This window comes from Gouania willdenowi, chromosome 21 (genome assembly GCF_900634775.1).
Source record: "Gouania willdenowi chromosome 21, fGouWil2.1, whole genome shotgun sequence".
NCBI lineage: Eukaryota > Metazoa > Chordata > Actinopteri > Blenniiformes > Gobiesocidae > Gouania > Gouania willdenowi.
Window position 1 is genome coordinate 3,975,867 of NC_041064.1, and position 18,412 is coordinate 3,994,278.

Consider the following 18,412-nt stretch of genomic DNA (forward strand, 5'->3'; position numbering starts at 1 on the left):
GTTGTTTGTCTGCACGCACACAAACAAACAAACAAACTGAAAAGATTAATGCTGACGTAAATCCTATGGAATATGGAACATTACACGCGATGACATTCATTCATTAATTCATATTCCAACATGCTTAATAAGGCTCAGGCTCTCAACGGTCACTATTTAGACATGTTTGAAGTTACAACCTCCCAAACACAAGCTTTTTTCAACCTTGAAGACCCACACACAAATGCCAACAAACTCTGTCATAATGTGCTGTTTTGTACTTGAAGGATATTTTCTTGTTTTTTTATGTGTAAAACATGCTGTATTTCTTTGATAGGTACATTTCTTATTTGCAAAATATAATGCATCAGTTTGTGAATGCTGTTTTGTATTTGTGAATCGTTGGGAGTGAGTAAAACATTTTGTGACAGTGTGTTGTCACATGTGTCAAACTTGTGGCCTGGGAGCCAAATCCGGCCCTTTGTAGATTCAAATTCGGCCCGCAGGAGAAAGTAAAAATTACGGAAGAAACATGAATCATTGTGTAAATGAAACACAACACTTCTGGTGTTTATATCACATGATTGCAGTCATTTTAGTGTTAAACTGTTGAAAAAACTCAAAATTCTTACAAAATCCTTTAATTTTCCTCAAATTTTCACATAATATGTAAAACAGAATTTGTCAAAATCTAAGAAATTTAAAGTAAAGATCCTGTTGGGACTGATATTTGTCACTTATTGCTTAAATATGGTCGGTTTCTTACATATTTTGTATTTTATGTATATGTAGAAGTGCAAACAAGGGCAGAATAATGTTGAAATTACTTGTTATAAAAAGTAAAATAACAAAGAAAACATAAATCATTGGGTAGATTATCAACTACCGGTAAATCACGTGTCTCCAAACACAAATTCAATTAAAATTAAAAATACTTGCAGCCATTTTAATCTCAAATTGTTGAAATAACTAAATTGTTCTAAAATCCTGCAATTTTCATTAATTTATTCCACGAAATTTCTCCGAATTAAATAAGAATGAGTTTTTCCACCTATAGTCAACAACCCATTTGAGATCAAACTATTTCAATTCCTGAACTAAAATGAGTTTGACACCCCTGGCATAGAGGTACACCGTGGATAGGGTGCCAGTCCATCACATCCCGCCTTGACTACAGCAATAGCTCCTCTTTGGTACAACCTCCACACTCCTAAAGAAACTCTAATACATTCAAAACGCAGCTGCCCGCCTCCTCACCCACATCACCCCTGTCCTCCAAAACCTCCATTGGCTCCTCCTTCCTCAGCGCATCGAATTCAAACTCCTCCTTCTCACCTATGAAGCCCTTAATAATCAGGCCCCTCCTACCTCACAGATCTGCTCCACCCCTACACTCCCTCCCGCAGCCTCTCCGCTCCTCAGATGCAAACGTCCTCACTGTCCCCAGGACCCAGCACAGAACCTGGGGGGTCAGAGCTTTCTCTGTAGCTGCCCCCCACCCTATGGAATTCCCTACCAAGCCACACCCACAACTGCACCGACCTCCATCCTTCAAATCACTTCTGAAAACTCACCTGTTTCACTGAGCTTTTAATGTTTAAACCACTCACTCACCTATTTCTTTTCTCTATGTCATATTTTCTTCTATCAATGCTCTTGTTGTTTTTATGCTGTAAAGTGTCTTTGAGTGTCTCGAAAAAGCGCTTTTAAATAAAATGTATTATTATTATTATCATCATCACAGGGTAAACCCACTTTAATACATGTTTTTGGATGTTGGGAGGAACCAGTGAACCATTCCCAGCTCTTACCTGGCAGGTCACAGCCCAGCACCTCCATCCTCATGCCGATGCCAGCAGGCGACCATCGTTCAGGAAAGACTCTGATGTACTGAGTCACTATCTCCTCAAACCGGCGCACTTCAGGGGTGTCATAGTGGCTGTTGCCCTCAAACACCTAAGAAAACAGAAACATTTGCATAATAAACCAGGAGATTCTGTTGGAATGATGATGCTGGACTTTGAGAACTTTCTCTTTGTGCTGCGTTACCTTTTCAAGTATCAGACAAAGACTAAATCTAAGAACTAATCATCATGATTCGTTCACACAGTTTCATGTAACATTGAAAACAAATTTGGAAAAATCTTTGGAATTTGGAATAATCTTTGATATGAGCAAATCTTTGAATGATTTCAAGATGTTGTAACACGGTAAAGTAGTCCCATTTTTAAAAGTTAATAAAATGAATATGGTGCAAAATAATGTGTTTTGTTAGACATATATCTACTAATAAGGACATTTCAAAGATTTTAGGCCACATTTGTAAAAACAGTGGAGGATCCCTTTAAGAGACGATTATAAATAAACTAGAAACCAGGAACACGTGTGTGGTACCTTTGCAAAGCCGGTCTTCCTGTCGGTGATGTAGGTCCAGTCTTTGCCCGTGGAGCTGTGAGCCAGTTTGAACTTCCTGACGAACGCTCGGTTCTCGGTACTGGTGCTGCCTTCCAGCCCTCGAGCCCCCTGAGTTATGATACCACGCACCATCTTAGGAACACCCAGGTCCACCTGGAGAAAACATGCACACCTCACAGTTTAAATCAGGGTTCAAACTCTATTGTATTCTATTCTAGACCTCAAATGTCAAACTCAGCTGTAGATCTCTTAATACACCCTTCTAAATACACACTTTTAATGAAACTCCACAATATTTGGAAGATGGCTATTTACCCATGCATGACTGCAGTCCTTTTAAATCTTAAATTGTTCAAAGAACTCAATTTTCCTCAAATTATTTCACATAATTACCCCCAAATGAAATAAAAATTGGTCACAAAATCAATACAATGTAAAAGATAAACTCCAGCAGTGATTGATATTTGTCACTTACTGGATATTGTTGGCGCTTTATATACTTTATGTAACATTTATACATCAAAATGCAGGCAATATGGGTCTACATGTGCCAAAAAATATAATTTCGGTGGAGATCGTATTGGTTTTTCTGCCAATGCTTTAAAAAAAAAAAAAAAGTTTACTTACTTTAATTTGATATTTGTTGTCTTTTCTTAACTAATGTCCATGCTTTTATTTGCAAAAACCACCAAACTAAACCACCAGCAGTTTTAAATCAGGATTGGCTAATATCTGTAATTAATAGGGGTGTAACAACATGGATTGGTTAAAGAATGATCATTCAAACAATGGATCGACAGTCACTGAAACACTGCATAGGTTTCTTTTCTTTTACCTAATTCAAATATCTCAACATTTTTCAAGAACAAAATAATCAAAACATTAAAATGACTTGGTATTTTTGGTTCTAGCTTTAGATGAAATATAATTGGTTGTGTAAAATGGATTGATAATATTAGTGGCTTACCATTGTCTAAAGCAGTGATTCTCAAATGGGGTACGTGTGGAAATGAATCCATTCAGAAGGAACTAAACACTGTTTTATTCCACTTATTTACATATTGAGATTCTTTAAAATGTGTGTTATCACTCGTTCGTTCCATTATTATGCTCTATAGTTGCTTTTTCATAATATTCTGAGCAAAACGTTGTAGTCAGAGTCAGATCAAGGGGGTACTTAGATTCAGAAATAAGAGAAAGGGGGAACTTGAGGCAACAAAGTTTGAGAAACACTGCTCTAAATAATCAATATCATATTGTATAGTTATGACATTATTGTAAATCAGATATCAGCTAATGAAGAAACTCTCTGGACGAGAACTGTTCCAGTTTTACATGATCAGGAATCTTTGATTAACATTTGCGCATTGAGTGATTCATTGTATTTCGTGCATTCTGTAGTAATGTGCATTAGCGGAGTGAACTCAGGGTTCATACCTGCAGCCACTCCTCTCCAGCTATGGGTTGCGTCGGGTTGGGAAACCAGCCTGAGCGACTGGCCACCAACCTGGCGGCCCCCATGGAACCATGGATGTCCCTCATGGAGGATGAAGAGATTTGGGAGTCGGGGAGTAAACCAGACAGCATTCCCTGGAGCTCTGAGCAGGGAGCGTCTGAACAGAACGGAAAGGAAGGACAGCTGAGCAACAGAACACATAATCAACAATACTTTAGAATAAAAACGGACTGCATTAGTTGGTAGTTTGGATCTGATTTGATCCACTGGACCTCGAAACAAATCCACAAACTTGAAACTGAAAAACATTGCAAAAACATGCAACATTACAACTAGGGTGACCAAACGTCCGGAATTACCCAGACATGTCATTCTTTTATGTCTTATCCAGACCTTACGGCCAGATTTTACAAAATGTCCGGGTTTCCCAGGGACCTTGAACACGTTCATTTAAAAGTAACCGTAACTCTGCTAAAATTTGCTTTATCACAGAAATTCTACCAGTTTCTGAAAACTAAAGAGTTGCTCTTCACAGTCATTATGGTGTCACTATGGTAACTTTAAAAATAGAAAAAGAGAAAGAAGAGCAAAATCTAAGAGAAAGAGATTTAAAGAGACCAAATACTGGTGGATTTACCTGCAAATGAAGACTTGAAAAACTTAGCCTATAAGCAGTTATGATAACATTTTGTGTAGCTAGTTTTAGTGTACATTAAGTTTAAATGGATGCTTGTAATGTGTGGGGAGGTTTTTTAGAACAGAGTATAGAGACAATAACTTATTTATTGTATTTTGCAGTGAAGGTAAAACGTTGAGTACTTTTTGAGTATGCCGAGGTCGGCCCAAGTGTCCTCCTTTTTTGGAAATCAAAACATGGTCACCCTACAATGAGTAGTTTCAACATTATTTTGCCCTAGTTTGCACTTTTATGTATAAATAAAATACAAAATATGTAAGAAACCAACATTATCAAAGCATAACGTGACAGATATCAGTCCCAATAGGATCTTCACTTTAAATTTACTAGATTTTGTGACCAATTTGTATTTTTTAAAAGAAATATTATGTAATACTTTGAGGAAAATTGAAGGATTTTGTAAAAATGTTGAGTTTTTTTTCAACAGTTTAACACTAAAAATGACTGAAATCATGCATTATAAGCACCGGGAGTGTTGAGATTAACTTTCTTTGTTTTGCAAATAAAAAATGTACCTATCAAAGATTTCATATTTTACACATACAAAAAAAAACCATCTTCACATCTTCAAATACAAGAAAAAAGTACAAAACAGGATATTTTGTACAAAGTTTGCTGGCATTTGTGTGTGGAATGATTCATGTTTCTTCTATAATTTTTACGTTTTCCCGTGGGCCAAATTGGATGCTCCAAAGAGGCGGATTTGGACCCCTGTGCCATCAGTCTGACACATATAGCCTAATAACTTTTTAATAATAACTCTGAATGTTACTCGGAATTACACCAAAAAATAAACTGAAAACATCCATTTTGTGCTAGAATTTGGGAATAATATAACAATCAGCATGGTATTCAATCAGAAACCTCATTTAAATGATATCTAATAATATAAATCAATGTGTTGGTACTCATAAAAACTGAGAATTCTTCTTCTTCTAACATGACCTACATCTCCACAAACAAGCTCCCAGCTCTGAAATCATCAGGTTTCCCTGTTAGATCTAATCCTGGTGCAAACACTTCCTGTGATTGTGACACCGATAGTTAAAAGTACGACTGGTTTGTTCTGCCTCTGAGACGCTTCTCATTAACAGATTTCATTTTTATGTTTTCTTCCTCCGAGCCTCCAAAGAGAAGGTTTCATCAGGAATGAGCAGAAAATCCCAAAAGTAGAAACTGAAATCAAAGCTGAGATTGTGTTGATCAAACTGAAAAGTATGACATTAACACACATGGAGACAATGTAACTGTGTCATGAGCCATGAAAAATGTGTTTGGAAATGTATTTAGGTAAAACGAAGAAGGAAAAGAAGAAGACGAAAAAGAAGAAGAAGCGGAAAGAAAAGAAAAAGAAAAAGAAGAAGACAAAGAAGGAAAATGAGAATGAGAAGACGACGAAGAAGATATGAGACTGAAATAAGTCAGTGAAATCTTTGTCAGCAAAAATACAACATTACCATATATAAATATATATATATATATACACACACATATATATATATATATAAACCTGTAAACCTTTGACAGGTTTCATGAAGGTCAAGTAATGAGGAAAATGCAGACAAGGTAAGGGTGAGAATGAACCACGATGCAAAGAAAGACAGATAGAGAGAGAGAGAAAGAGTGAGAGAGAAAGACAGAGAGATAGAGACAGAGATAGAGAGAGAGAGAGAGACAGAGAGAGAGAGAGACAGAGATAGAGAGAGATAGAGATAGAGAGATAGAGAGATAGAGAGATAGATAGATAGATAGATAGATAGATAGATAGATAGATAGATAGAGACAGAGATAGAGATAGAAAGACAGACAGAGAAAGAGAAATACAGAGAGCGAGAGAGAGTGAGAGAGAAAGACAGATAGAGAGAGAGAGAAAGAGAGAGAGAAAGAGAGAGCGAGAGAGAGAGAGAGTGAGTGACGGTGATTGATGGTGACATTGTTGCGCTCTTCATGGAGATGAATGTTTAATGTTTTTAATGTTTAAATGTTTCATGTTGTGACGTGAGCAGCTCTGCCTCTGTGTGGTAAATATTAAATCAACAATAAAAACAACATCTGAGCAAAGTTTGAATGAGATCTGCTACTGTACGTGTTAATGTGTGTACGCAGACACACACACACACACACACACACACACACACACACACCACACACACACACACACACACACACACACACCACACACACACACACACACACACACACACACACACACACACACACACACACACACACACACACACACGGCCATACTTTCACCTATTTTCATCACGTTAAATGCCATATTTTTGCTAATATAAAGGCATTTTTGCTACATTACCATATTTTTCCTCTTTAAAATGTATTGTTGCTACATTACTTAGATTTCTGCCACTTCTCCATCAGATTTTAATGCCTTTTCTGCACATTTTATCCACTTTCAAGACATTTTCAGCACTTATAAACCCTTTCTACCACTTGTTCCACCTAATGTTGTATATATTGACCCATTATTGTCACTTTTAACCTCTTTTCACCATATTTTATGCTCATGCTTTTTATTTTCACCATATTTTATGCTCATGCTTTTTATTTTCACCATATTTTATGCTCATGCTTTTTGCCAATTTAACCACATTCACGATTTGTCATGCTTAGTATTTGCCAGTTTAAACTAATTGTTCCTACTTTTTAAATTACATTAGCCCAATCCCACCATTTCCACCACTTTTAAGCCAATATTGACACTTTTATCCGTTTTTACCACTTTTTCTGTTTATCTGTTTTTGTCCACTCTAATTTGCAACTTTTAACCAATTTCTGAGTTTTTTAAAACCACATTTCACCACCTTTTCCACCATTTTCCATCTTTAAGATGACTATAATAATAATAAACGTTCCTGGATAACAGTGGATATTATTCAGATGAATAAATAAATGTGGTTATCACAGATTCATAGAACAATGGACCATCATTTTGCTGACTTTATGGATGGACCCCAAAAATCTCTCCCCTTTATTCCCCCTTATAGATGGAATCAGGGATGAGGAAGATTTACGGAACAGGACGGAGGAGAGAAAATGAGAGAGGGAGTGAGAGTGGAAGGAAATAAAGCAAACACGTGGGAGGTGAAATATAGGGACGACGGATCGAAAGTGAGGAAAAAGTTTTTGCTGAAGACATAAAAGTGTGATTTAAGTTGATGACACGTCAGCGACTGACTGCTTTATGTGTGCCTTTATGGGCGTGTGTGTGTGTGTGTATGCCGTAATGGCGTCCCCTTGGCAGTGTGAGTTTGTCCACTTGTCTATGAGCCCAAAGGGAAACATTACAAACACTGAAAGGCTATTAGAATCTATGTTTGATTATCAACCATGCTTTGTCCCGTGGGCTTCACTCATATTTTACCCAAACTGCTGCAAAGCTGTTTGTTTGTTTCCCACATTCACCTCTGAAGGATCACATCCCTCCTGTCAGTGTTCACTGCAGCTTTGTGATGGATTGTGGGTAAATCACGGGCGATTGGCAGGAGCAGGGATTAAAAGGGTGTTGATTCTCCTTTTATTACTGATGGAAAGTCTGGAAAGTGATATTCAATGCAACTTTAGCTGTTGGTAATACTACAGCAGTGCTGACTGTTTGACAAGAGGAAAGATGCCTCATATATTTAGCACCTGTTTTCTCATTCTGATGCCTGTATTGACCTTGTTATTGTCTCTGCAGCTGCAGGTATGAGACCCATCACAGGCTGTTTAACAGTGGAAGAGACTGTTAGTTTAGTGACAGTAAAAAAAATAACCCTGCAGCAGAGAAAGGCAACTTTAATCACAGTAGGGGCCACAAAATGTGATTGTCAGACCATCAATACAGTAAAGAACAATGGCGTTTTTAATGCTTTTCTCACACAAAATGACAACAAAAATACTTAAAACACACAAAACAACAGGAAAACTACACAAAAATTCTCTAAAAACACAAAAATACAGAAAATGACAAAATTATAATAAAGATACACAAAATGATAAGAAAAATACATAAAATACATAAAATGACAGAAAGATACAAAAAATTATAATAGAAATACACAAAATGACAAGAAATATACATAAAAAGACTTTAAACAACAAACAAAAATAGACAAAATGTTACCCAAAACTAAAAAATTACCAAAAATACCTGCAAAAATAACACTAAAAACACACAAAATGACTAAAAATACAAAAACTGACAAAAAACAGTTGGCTTGACAGTTGACAATTTGACTTGAATCATACAAAACCACAGGGAATATACACAAAATTACTCTAAAAACACAAAAATGACCCTAAAACACACAAAATTTACACAAAATCACAAGAAACACATGAAAAAAAAAAAAGTTAAACAACCAAAACAATAAGGAAAATACACAATGATTTTCAAAAATACAAAAATGACCCAAAATGACAGAAAATGCACAATATCAAAGCACACAAACAACAAAACACAAAATGAGCCCAAAAACATATAAAACGGCAACAAAAATACACAAAATGACAAGAAGACACAAAACCACATGAATAAAAACAGAAACCATTGTTCTTTCCTGTAGTAATGGTCAGACTGGTCGTTGTGGCCCTCAGATCAGTTTTTGTGGCCCCTACTGTGACTAAAGTAGCCTATCTCTGTCCTGGGTTCACACAAAGTCTGCTTGCGAGCACACATGGACCCACGTGCACGCACATGCACCCGTATAACATTGTTTGAGTGTGATTTGTGTGGGTGCTGAAATAGCCCTCGTGGATAAGAGCGTATATCTGTCCTCCTCAATGGCCACTGCAGTGGCTGCAGAGAGGCCCATAACCTAATAATGATACAGTACACACACACACACACACACACACACACACACACACACACGCACGCACACTGAGAATAGATTGATTGGGATGAGACTCCCTCTCAAACACACAGTGTCTAATTAAGTTGGATCTATTTATAGTATTGAGCTGATTATGCTGCTTGAAATCCCGTTTGTTTGCCAGGGCTGCAGATGAAAGCTGAGACTCTAATGTTATCACCCACACATCACACTCTAGTATTATTCTATTAGGACTGTGTGTGTGTGTGTGTGTGTGTGTGTGTGGGAGACAGAGAGGGGGGGATATGTATATGAAAGAGCAAAGGCAGGTCTGTGAGTGCACATGAGTGTGTGCACGTGGGAGAGAGAAATACAGAAAAGGAGAGGAACAAAAAAAAATGTGAATTGGAGTAATGGATGGACAAATGATCCAATTATTCACAGGTGAAATAGACACGACAAGGACAAAAAGCACTCGTTCACGTTTGCATGGAAGAAAAGTTTTTCAAGTTTTTTATTTTTATGACAACAAAAATACCCAAAATGTTTCCAAAAAACACAAAAACTTACCCCAAAACAACACAAAATGACAGAAAGAAAAAGAAAAACACACAAAATGACTTAAAAATACAAAAAGTGACTCCAAAATTACACAAAATCGCAAGAAAAACAATATAAAATAATTTAAACATACAAAACAACAGAGAAAATATACGCAAAATGACTGCTAAATGTCTCCCAAAACACAAAAAACAACACAAAATGACAAAAAATACATAAATTGACTTAAAACATAAAAAATACACGAAAGCACAAATAACAAGTAAAAAAAATGACTCAAAAATTACACAAAATCACAAGAAAAACAATGCAAATGACTAAAAATATACAAAACAAGAGGGAAAAAACACAAAATAAATCCAAAAACTACAACAAAAATACACTAAATGTCTCCCAAAACACACAAAAATTCACATAATATAAAAAAGATACAAATAAATTATGATGAAAACAAAAAATTATGAAAGAAAAATACATGAAATGACTTTAAACTTACAAAACAACAGGGAAAATACACAAAATGACTTCAAAAACACACAAATGACAACAACAAAACACAACATTTCTTCCAAGACACAAAAAATTACCCTAAAACACACAAAAAAACACTAAATATCAGCAAGATACAAAAAAAAAACACACACACACAAAATGGTAAAAAAAAGGCATAAATTGACTTTAAACATACAAAAAAGAAGGAAAATACACAAAATGACTCCAAAAACACACAAATGACAACAAAAATGCATAAAATTTCTCCCAAAAATGACCCCAAAACACACAAAAAAAATCTAAATATTATCACAAAAGGACAAAAAGACAAACAAAACCATGTGAAAAATAGACAGAAACCATTGTTCTTTCCTGTACTAATGGTCAGACTGGTGGTTTTTCTGTAATGTGGCTCTCAGAAATGGAGAAGAACAAATATAGTGTGAACTGGAGTAATGGACGGACAAATGATCCAATTATTCACCGGTGAAATAGACACGACAAGGACAAAAAGCACTCGTTCACGTTTGCATGGCTTTTTTTGTGAGAAAAGTTTTCCTTCTTTTATTTTTCACGCTCTGACCCACGTTCTGACCCGGTGCACAAACCAATACATCACTGGTAGAAAACTGGGCTCAACGTTTACTGTGTTTATAAAGAGTCCCATGAGGAGGCTTAGAAAATAAAATCTTACCCGTAATCTGACAGCCGTAGAGCTCAAAGCGAAGGGCGATGCCGTTCTTCCACGTCTGTGGTCGGATGCGTACGAATCGGGCGAGAATGGGCTGTGGGATGCGGTTGAGAACGACCTCCGTTGGGTCAGTGTTGGCGTGAAACACCTGCAGACAAACACAGGAATACAATCATTTGACCTTTTGCTGCACACACAACACGTCTACAGATGCTTATTTTAGTTAGAGCTGTCACTTTAACACGTGAATTGCGATTAATTATATACAGAAAAAAATAATGCACTGTTAATGGTTTTTTATTTTTTGTACTCCAAACAGTGTGGGACCTTTCTCATTTCAAGAGTTCCCAGCGTATCCATAATACTGACACACAGACTACAATACCAGAGACTTTCTTTGGCGTTAATTTTAGTTTAAATTAAAAAACACCGGCTGGAAAACAAAAGCACAGATGTGTGCAAATTGAGTTCACATCAGGGCCCTTCAGGGATTACAAAAAAAAAAAAAAAATATATATATATATACAGTATATATGTGTGTATATTTTTCTGTCATTTTGTGTATTTTTGATGTTGTTTAATTTGTTTTTGTGTCAGTTTGGAGACTTTTTTTTGTATTTTTGTTGTCGTTTTGTAATTTTTTTTAGTCTTTTTATATGTTTTTGTTGTCGTTTTGTGTGTTTTTGGTGTCGTTTTGTATATTTTTCTGTCCTTTTGTATATTTTTGGTGTTGTTTTGTGTTTTTGGTGTCGTTCCTTATTTATGTTTTTGTTGTAGGTTTGAGTGGTTTTGTATATTTTCGTTATCTGCCATTATTTTGCTACAACTCTTAGTGAAAATACCAGAAATGTGTTGGGAAGTTCACTCTGACAGAGTTTTTTTGGGGGGGAAAAACACAAGAAATCATAGTAAGAATGAAGTACAAACACTTCCATGCATCAGTATATGGGACTCCACATCCCACAATGCAACGCACACAAAATGACTCAAAAAAATGAAAAAAAATGACAGAAAAATGCAGAAAAGGACAAGAAAGATGCAAAAAATTATCAGAAAAAACAAACAGTATGGCAGAAAAACTCTCCAAAACGACAACAAAAACATTGAAAAGGACTAACTACAAGTTAAACCGAGGTTTTAAAGTTACTTTACCCATTTATCCCTGATATATTTCTATTCGTACACATGTTTCCTGTGAGGAGCAGCTCTGCAGTGTAAATAATCCTAATGATTCTTCAGGCTATGTTTGTGCTTGGAAAATCCCTCCGAGCTAAATTATGCAATAAGCTGTGCACAAATGCAATCGCCCTGCTAGAAATAGATTACATTCATTGTTATATATTCTATTTAAACAACCAATGGGGAAAGCTGTGTTTGTGACGGTCTGATCATATGATGAGTGTGTTAGCAAAACGTTAAACAGTGATTTATCAAGTGTTTGTCCTCACCCAGCTAAAGCTCCAAAACCACCTTTTTATTACAGTGGAGCCACAGAAATGTGATTATCTGATTCAAAATAATCCACATTATCAACATTCATGTCAGCATTTAGACTAATGACCAATCTGAGCATTAACACAGGACAAAATCTAAGGGTTTGTGTAATTTTGTTATAATTTTGTTCAATTCTTTTCTCATTTTGTGTGTTTCTGTTTTTGCTTTCGAGAAATTAAATGCATTGTGGTTGTCGTTTTATGTGGTTTTGGTGTCGATTTGTATTAGGTTTTCTGTCGTTTTATGTGTTTATGGTGCTGTTTTGGAGATATTTTTGTATTTTTGTTATAATTTTATGTGTTTTTCTGTCATTTTGTATCTTTTTAGTCATTTTATGTGCTTTTGGTGTCATTTTTTAAACTATTTTTGTTGTCATTTTAAATGTTTTTGGTGTTTTGTATATTTTTCTGCCATTTCGTGTGTTTTTCTTGTTTGTTTTGTGAGAAAATGACATAATTTAGCATGCACACACACAGGTCTGCTTAGTGCACAAATAAACAGTCTATTTACTATTTCTGTGCTTTTGTGGCCATTTTACGTGTCTTTTTGGGACATTTTGTATATTTTTCTGTCTTTTTGTGTGTTTTTGTTGTTGTTTAGTGAGAAAAGGACAATTTTGCACACACATACTACACGCGCACACACAGGTCATGCAGTGTGTAATAAAACATGAATGTCAATATGTCGGAGAGCATCTTTTTCTCACGTCCTGTTATACACACGCACGCTCACTATACTCGCTCATGCTCAGTGCACAATTAAATAGTTCATTACTATGATAGTTGTGTTTTTGGTGTCGCTTTGGAGACAATTTTCCATGTTCTTGGGAAATTTCAGTTTTTTTGTTGTCGTTCTATGTGTTTTTTTTGTGTCGTTTTGTAGTTTTTTGTTGTTTTGTGTGTTTTTGTAGTTGTTTTGGAGACATTTTTTGTATTTTTGTTGTCGTTTGTGTTTTTTTGAGTTGTTTTGTAATTTTGTAGTTGTTTTATGTGTTTTTGGTCTCGTTTTGTATATTTTTCTGTAATTTTGTGTGTTTTTGTTGTCGTTTTGTGAGAAAAGGACAATTTTGCACACGCACACACACACAGGTCATGCAGTGTATAATAAATCAAGAATGTGAATATGTGGGAGAGCATCTATTTCTCACGTCCTGTTGGACACACATGCACGCTCTCAATCCTCGCTGCTGCTCAGTGCACAATTAAATCCATTTACCATTTATGTGTTTTTGGTGTCATTTTGGAGAAATCTTTGTATTTTTGTTTTCAGTTTCTCTTTTTTTGTCCTTTTGTGTGTTTTTATTGTCGTTTTGTATATTTTTCTGTCATTTTGTGTGTTTTCGTTGTTGTTTTGTGAGAAAAGAGACATCATTTTGCACAGGTCATGCAGTGTCAGTGTAATGCATCAATGTGAATATGTGGGAGAGCATCTTTTTCTCACGTCCTGTTGGACACACACACACACACACGCTCTCTGTACTCTCTCCTGCTCAGTGCACAAACAGTGGATATACATACATCACTGCTTCCACACTGTCACACACACACACACTGAGTCCCACTGAGCTCCACACACAAAATGATTTTCTTACAAAATGTACAAAAATAGAGATGAAAAGAAAAGGAATGCGAGCGCGCATAGCCATGAGCGCTCGTCTTTGTCTCCTGACATTAACACGTTATATCTGTCTATCTGACGCTGTCATGGATCTCTTTTCTATCTCCAGAGCTGTTGTCTCAGTCGGGTTCTCCGCAGGAACACTCAGCTGGAGGTCGGCGCCGCTAACTCCTCACATCTCTATCTGCTGCTTTACGTCGAGGAAAGGAAGAAAAACTTCCCAGAAAGCAAAAGGTTTCATCTCCCGTGCCTGTGATTCTACATCAGTGCTGAAAACACAGCCCAGACTGAGAAACAACACAGCCAAAGGCCTCGCAATTACTTGCTTGGATACACATTTATGGATGTTTTTGTGTGTGTGTGTGTGTGTGTGTGTACTCGTGTGCCTTTCCCATGTGTGTAAACAACATATTTACCCGAGTTCACATCAGGCCCTATCAAGGATATATATATATATATATATATATATATATATATATATATGTTACAAGGGGCAAAGGGGTTGTGTCATGGCAAGCTTAGGACAAAAACACTGGGAGCAATTCAGGTTCCAAAAATCAGTCGATTTATTTTCTGTTTTCAGTCCAAAACAGCATTTGTTCTTTGAACAACAGGAAAAAGAGGAGAATCTTCCAAAAACAAATGATCCAACAAAGTGTTCAGCTCAGACCTGCTCAAACATCTCCACTCCAGGTGTGCTGCAGGAGCCATTTTGGCTTTCTTTTTCTCACCTTCACTTCCTGCTCAGTCTTATAGGCCTGAGGCTCCTCCTCCTCAATCTCTGCCTCTCTTTTTTTTTTTAACCAAAACTGAACCCTTTATAATTCCAATAAAACAAAAATTTAACAAATTATATTAAACACAATTCTTCCTCTTGCAAAACAAACTAAATACATGTTTGATTTCTATATGTAAAAAATTTATATATTATTTTTTTTTTTGTGTGTGAAGGAGCTTTTGCTTCCTAACATATATATATATATATATATATATTGTATATATTGATGAATGGGTCTTGTGACATGTGAGAATATTCTATCATTATGTATATTTTTGTTGTCGTTTTGTGTTTTTGTTTTTTAGTCCTTATATGTCTTTTTTTGTGTCAGTTTGGAGAATTTTTTTGTATTTTTGTCGTCATTTTGTATATTTATTTGTAATTTTTTAATGTTTTTTTGCACAACACATCTTGTGTGCGCGTGTACTCAGGTGCCTTTCCCATGTGTGTAAATTTATTTTCTCCCGAGTTCACACCAGGTGAAAGGATCTTGTGACGTGTGGAAATTTCATTCTGTCATTTTTTATATTTTTAGTGTCGTTTTGTATTTTTTTAATTTGTTTTATATGTTTTTGTTGTCGTTTTATGTGTTTTTGGTGTCATTTTGTATATTTTTGGTGATGTTTTATGCGTTTTTGTGTATTTGTGGTGTTTGAACAACACAGCCAAAGGCCTCGCAATTACTTGCTTGGATAAACATTTATGGATGTCTTTTTTTTTTTTATGTTCTGGTGGGCCTTTCCCATGTGTGTAAACAGCTTATTTTCTCTCGAGTTTACATCAGGGCCTGTCAGGGACAAAAAAAATATATATTGATGAACGGGTCTTGTGACGTGTGGGAACAGATGCAGGCCACTGGGTCAGTGGGGGAATTGAACCTGTGACCCATGGGTAAATAACATCAAGCCAGTCCCAGTGCACTCATGCCCTCACACACAGGGCTTTGTATCACAAACTGTGACCAGTTAAATGATGGAAAAATGCCTAAAGGCCCCATAAGACTTAATGGGATTGTGGTTGCAGACTGTAATTACAAGCGTGTCTGTGTGGAAAGTGTAATTATGAAGTCGCAGTCCTGTGAGTTTCGGAGCTGCCGGGTGCTTTCTGATTTCCCTGGGTGCAGACTGAAGCACGTGCACGCACACAGCCAGTGGTGCACGAGTCCAGGGGGACGTTACATGTAGCTACACATGTTTCTTTGACAAAGTTCTCTCTTTCAGACTGCTTCTTCTGTGTTCACCTAACACTCAAGGAGGAAAGAACAAGGGAGAAGTCAAGATGCTCACAAAAGAAACAAGTAGGGTGCTTTTTTTTAATAAATGCATTTTTCAAACACCAAACACAAGGCCCAGGGGGGGGGGGGGGGGGGGGAAGTGGTGAAATGGGATTTTGAAAACCACAGAAATTGGTTAAAAGTTGCAAATCAGAGTGGACAGAAAAAGCGGTGAAAAGGGTTCAAAGTGCCTGTGCTGATCCTGGTGCAGGCTTCTCTGCTGCGCAGCTGCTCCATGTTGCAGCAAGGCAGGCACTGCTGTTGTGTCTGGTGGATATATACGTTTATAAAAAATACCCAGCTACGTCATTGATTCAGGACAAGGCCTGAATCAATGATGAAAAACAGCGTTCTAAAATCCAAAAAAATCTTCAGATGTTCAACGATCAAGAGAAGCTGCTCCATGTTTTTATCTCAAGCAGGCTGGACTATTGGACTGGTCTTCATCAAACACCTTAAATTAACCTTGCCTTGCCGCTCCTTCTACCCAAATATCCATCTCCACCATTTTTTCTTATTCTTCTGCTGCTTGGAGATCGACTCAACTATCAACTGCAGTTCCTGAACCTGCTCTGCAGCCTTCTGTGCTACAATCTGAGAGTGCTCACATAGCTCCTCAATGAAGGGTAGCAGTTCAACTGGGTCCATCTGCGCCAAGCACATGAGTTGATCATCGAGCTGAGACAACTCCATGTTGAATTCGTCCTGCTTCTTCATCGTCCCATCTTCTTCTGTGGAGATCTGTTTGGAGAACTTCACTTGCAATTGGTCCATCTGTATTCTCTGCTCTACAAGCGGCTGCACTTCATGCTGCATGAGTTTTAGCTGCTTGCTGCGCTGTTGAAGCTGCTGATCCTGCTGCTCGCTGTGCTGTTGAAGCTGCTGATCCTGCTGCTCGCTGCGCTGTTGAAGCTGCTGATCCTGCTGCTCGCTGCGCTGTTGAAGCTGCTGATCCTGCTGCAAATTCTGCTCCATAAGTTGCTGCTTGAAGAACATCATTTCACGCATTTGGAGTTTCAGCTGCTCGCTGCGCTCATGAAGCACTTCATCCAGCTCATCCTGCTGCACCTTCTGCTCCATAAGCTGCTGCTTGCACACCTGCAATTCATGGTCCTCGAGTTTCAGCTGCTCACGGTGCTCACAAAGCTGCTGATCCAGCTGATCCTGCTGCACCTTCTGCTCCATAAGCTGCTGCTTGCACACCTGCACTTCACAAAGCTGTTGAGCGAGCAGAATATCCAGCTTGGAGCCCTGATCAACTAGCTGATCTTGCACCTTGCAGCACTGAAGAAGTTGCTGCTCTCTCTCCTCCAATATACTTTGCTGGAAATCCAGCTCCTCGCTGCGCTCACGAAGGTGCTGTTCCAGCTGTTCCTTCTCCTTGCTCTGCAGACGGATCATCTCTTCCTGCTGGATGTGAGTGACCTTTGGGCCACCACGAAGCTGCCGCTGCTTCTTGCTGAGGTCCTCATTCTTTTGCTGTACATAAAGCTGCTTCTTCAGGTTCTTAACCTCTCTCCTCAGATACTCGTTCTCTTTCAGAATTTTCTCCCACCCAGGCTGATTCTGGTTCACCTCCTTGACCTTGACCTGCTGGTCATCACGTGTAGTCTTCTTCCATGAAAACATGTGCTTCAACTTGTTAATTGTTTTATTGCCAAGATGCTGCTCATTCCTCAAACCTTCATGGTTATGAGGCTGATTGTGCCGAGGGCTCTTCTTCTGCTTATCTTCAACGGGCTTCTGTACCGTGGCCATGATCTTCCGCTAATGCTGAGTGAAACAACTGAAATGTCTGACCTTCTCGACATCTAATACATTCGAAACTCTGTACTTTCGTACTGTACTCTGTACTGGAATGGAGAATATCCTGGCTGTGATGTCATCAAATACAGTAGGCTCCACCCACTTTAGAACCCTGCACATATGGAACTTCCTGTAACCTAAAAGCAATGCTAATTTGACGATGCCGAGCTAAAATTAAATCTTTGGTCATAAAAAAACAATGGTTTACTTATTATTATAGTGCAATGTTGAGTTCATATTAAAAAACACATCAAAGCTCTCCAACGAAGGAGTTAGAATTAAATAAACAATTCTGTTGGCCTCTTGTATCCTCTTACAAATATGTTGGGTATTCAT

General features: G+C 37.4%; 2 protein-coding genes across 4 annotated transcripts in view; both read right to left on the reverse strand.

Annotated features, from left to right (window-relative positions):
* Window positions 1–18,412, reverse strand: part of LOC114455457 (neuropilin-2-like) — a 140,779-nt gene that overhangs the window by 42,693 nt on the left and 79,674 nt on the right. For all 3 annotated transcript variants that reach the window (XM_028436705.1, XM_028436704.1, XM_028436703.1), the window contains exons 8-11: window positions 11,112–11,256; window positions 3,832–4,007; window positions 2,374–2,547; window positions 1,791–1,935 (exon numbers count right to left, since the gene is read on the reverse strand). In XM_028436705.1, the coding sequence (XP_028292506.1) occupies window positions 1,791–1,935; window positions 2,374–2,547; window positions 3,832–4,007; window positions 11,112–11,256 (640 nt within the window). The remainder of the gene's footprint in view (window positions 1–1,790; window positions 1,936–2,373; window positions 2,548–3,831; window positions 4,008–11,111; window positions 11,257–18,412) is intronic.
* Window positions 16,432–18,118, reverse strand: LOC114455459 (putative uncharacterized protein DDB_G0271606). The gene has a single exon (XM_028436708.1). The coding sequence runs from the start codon at window positions 18,026–18,028 to the stop codon at window positions 16,754–16,756; it is 1,275 nt and encodes a 424-aa protein (XP_028292509.1). The 5' UTR covers window positions 18,029–18,118; the 3' UTR covers window positions 16,432–16,753.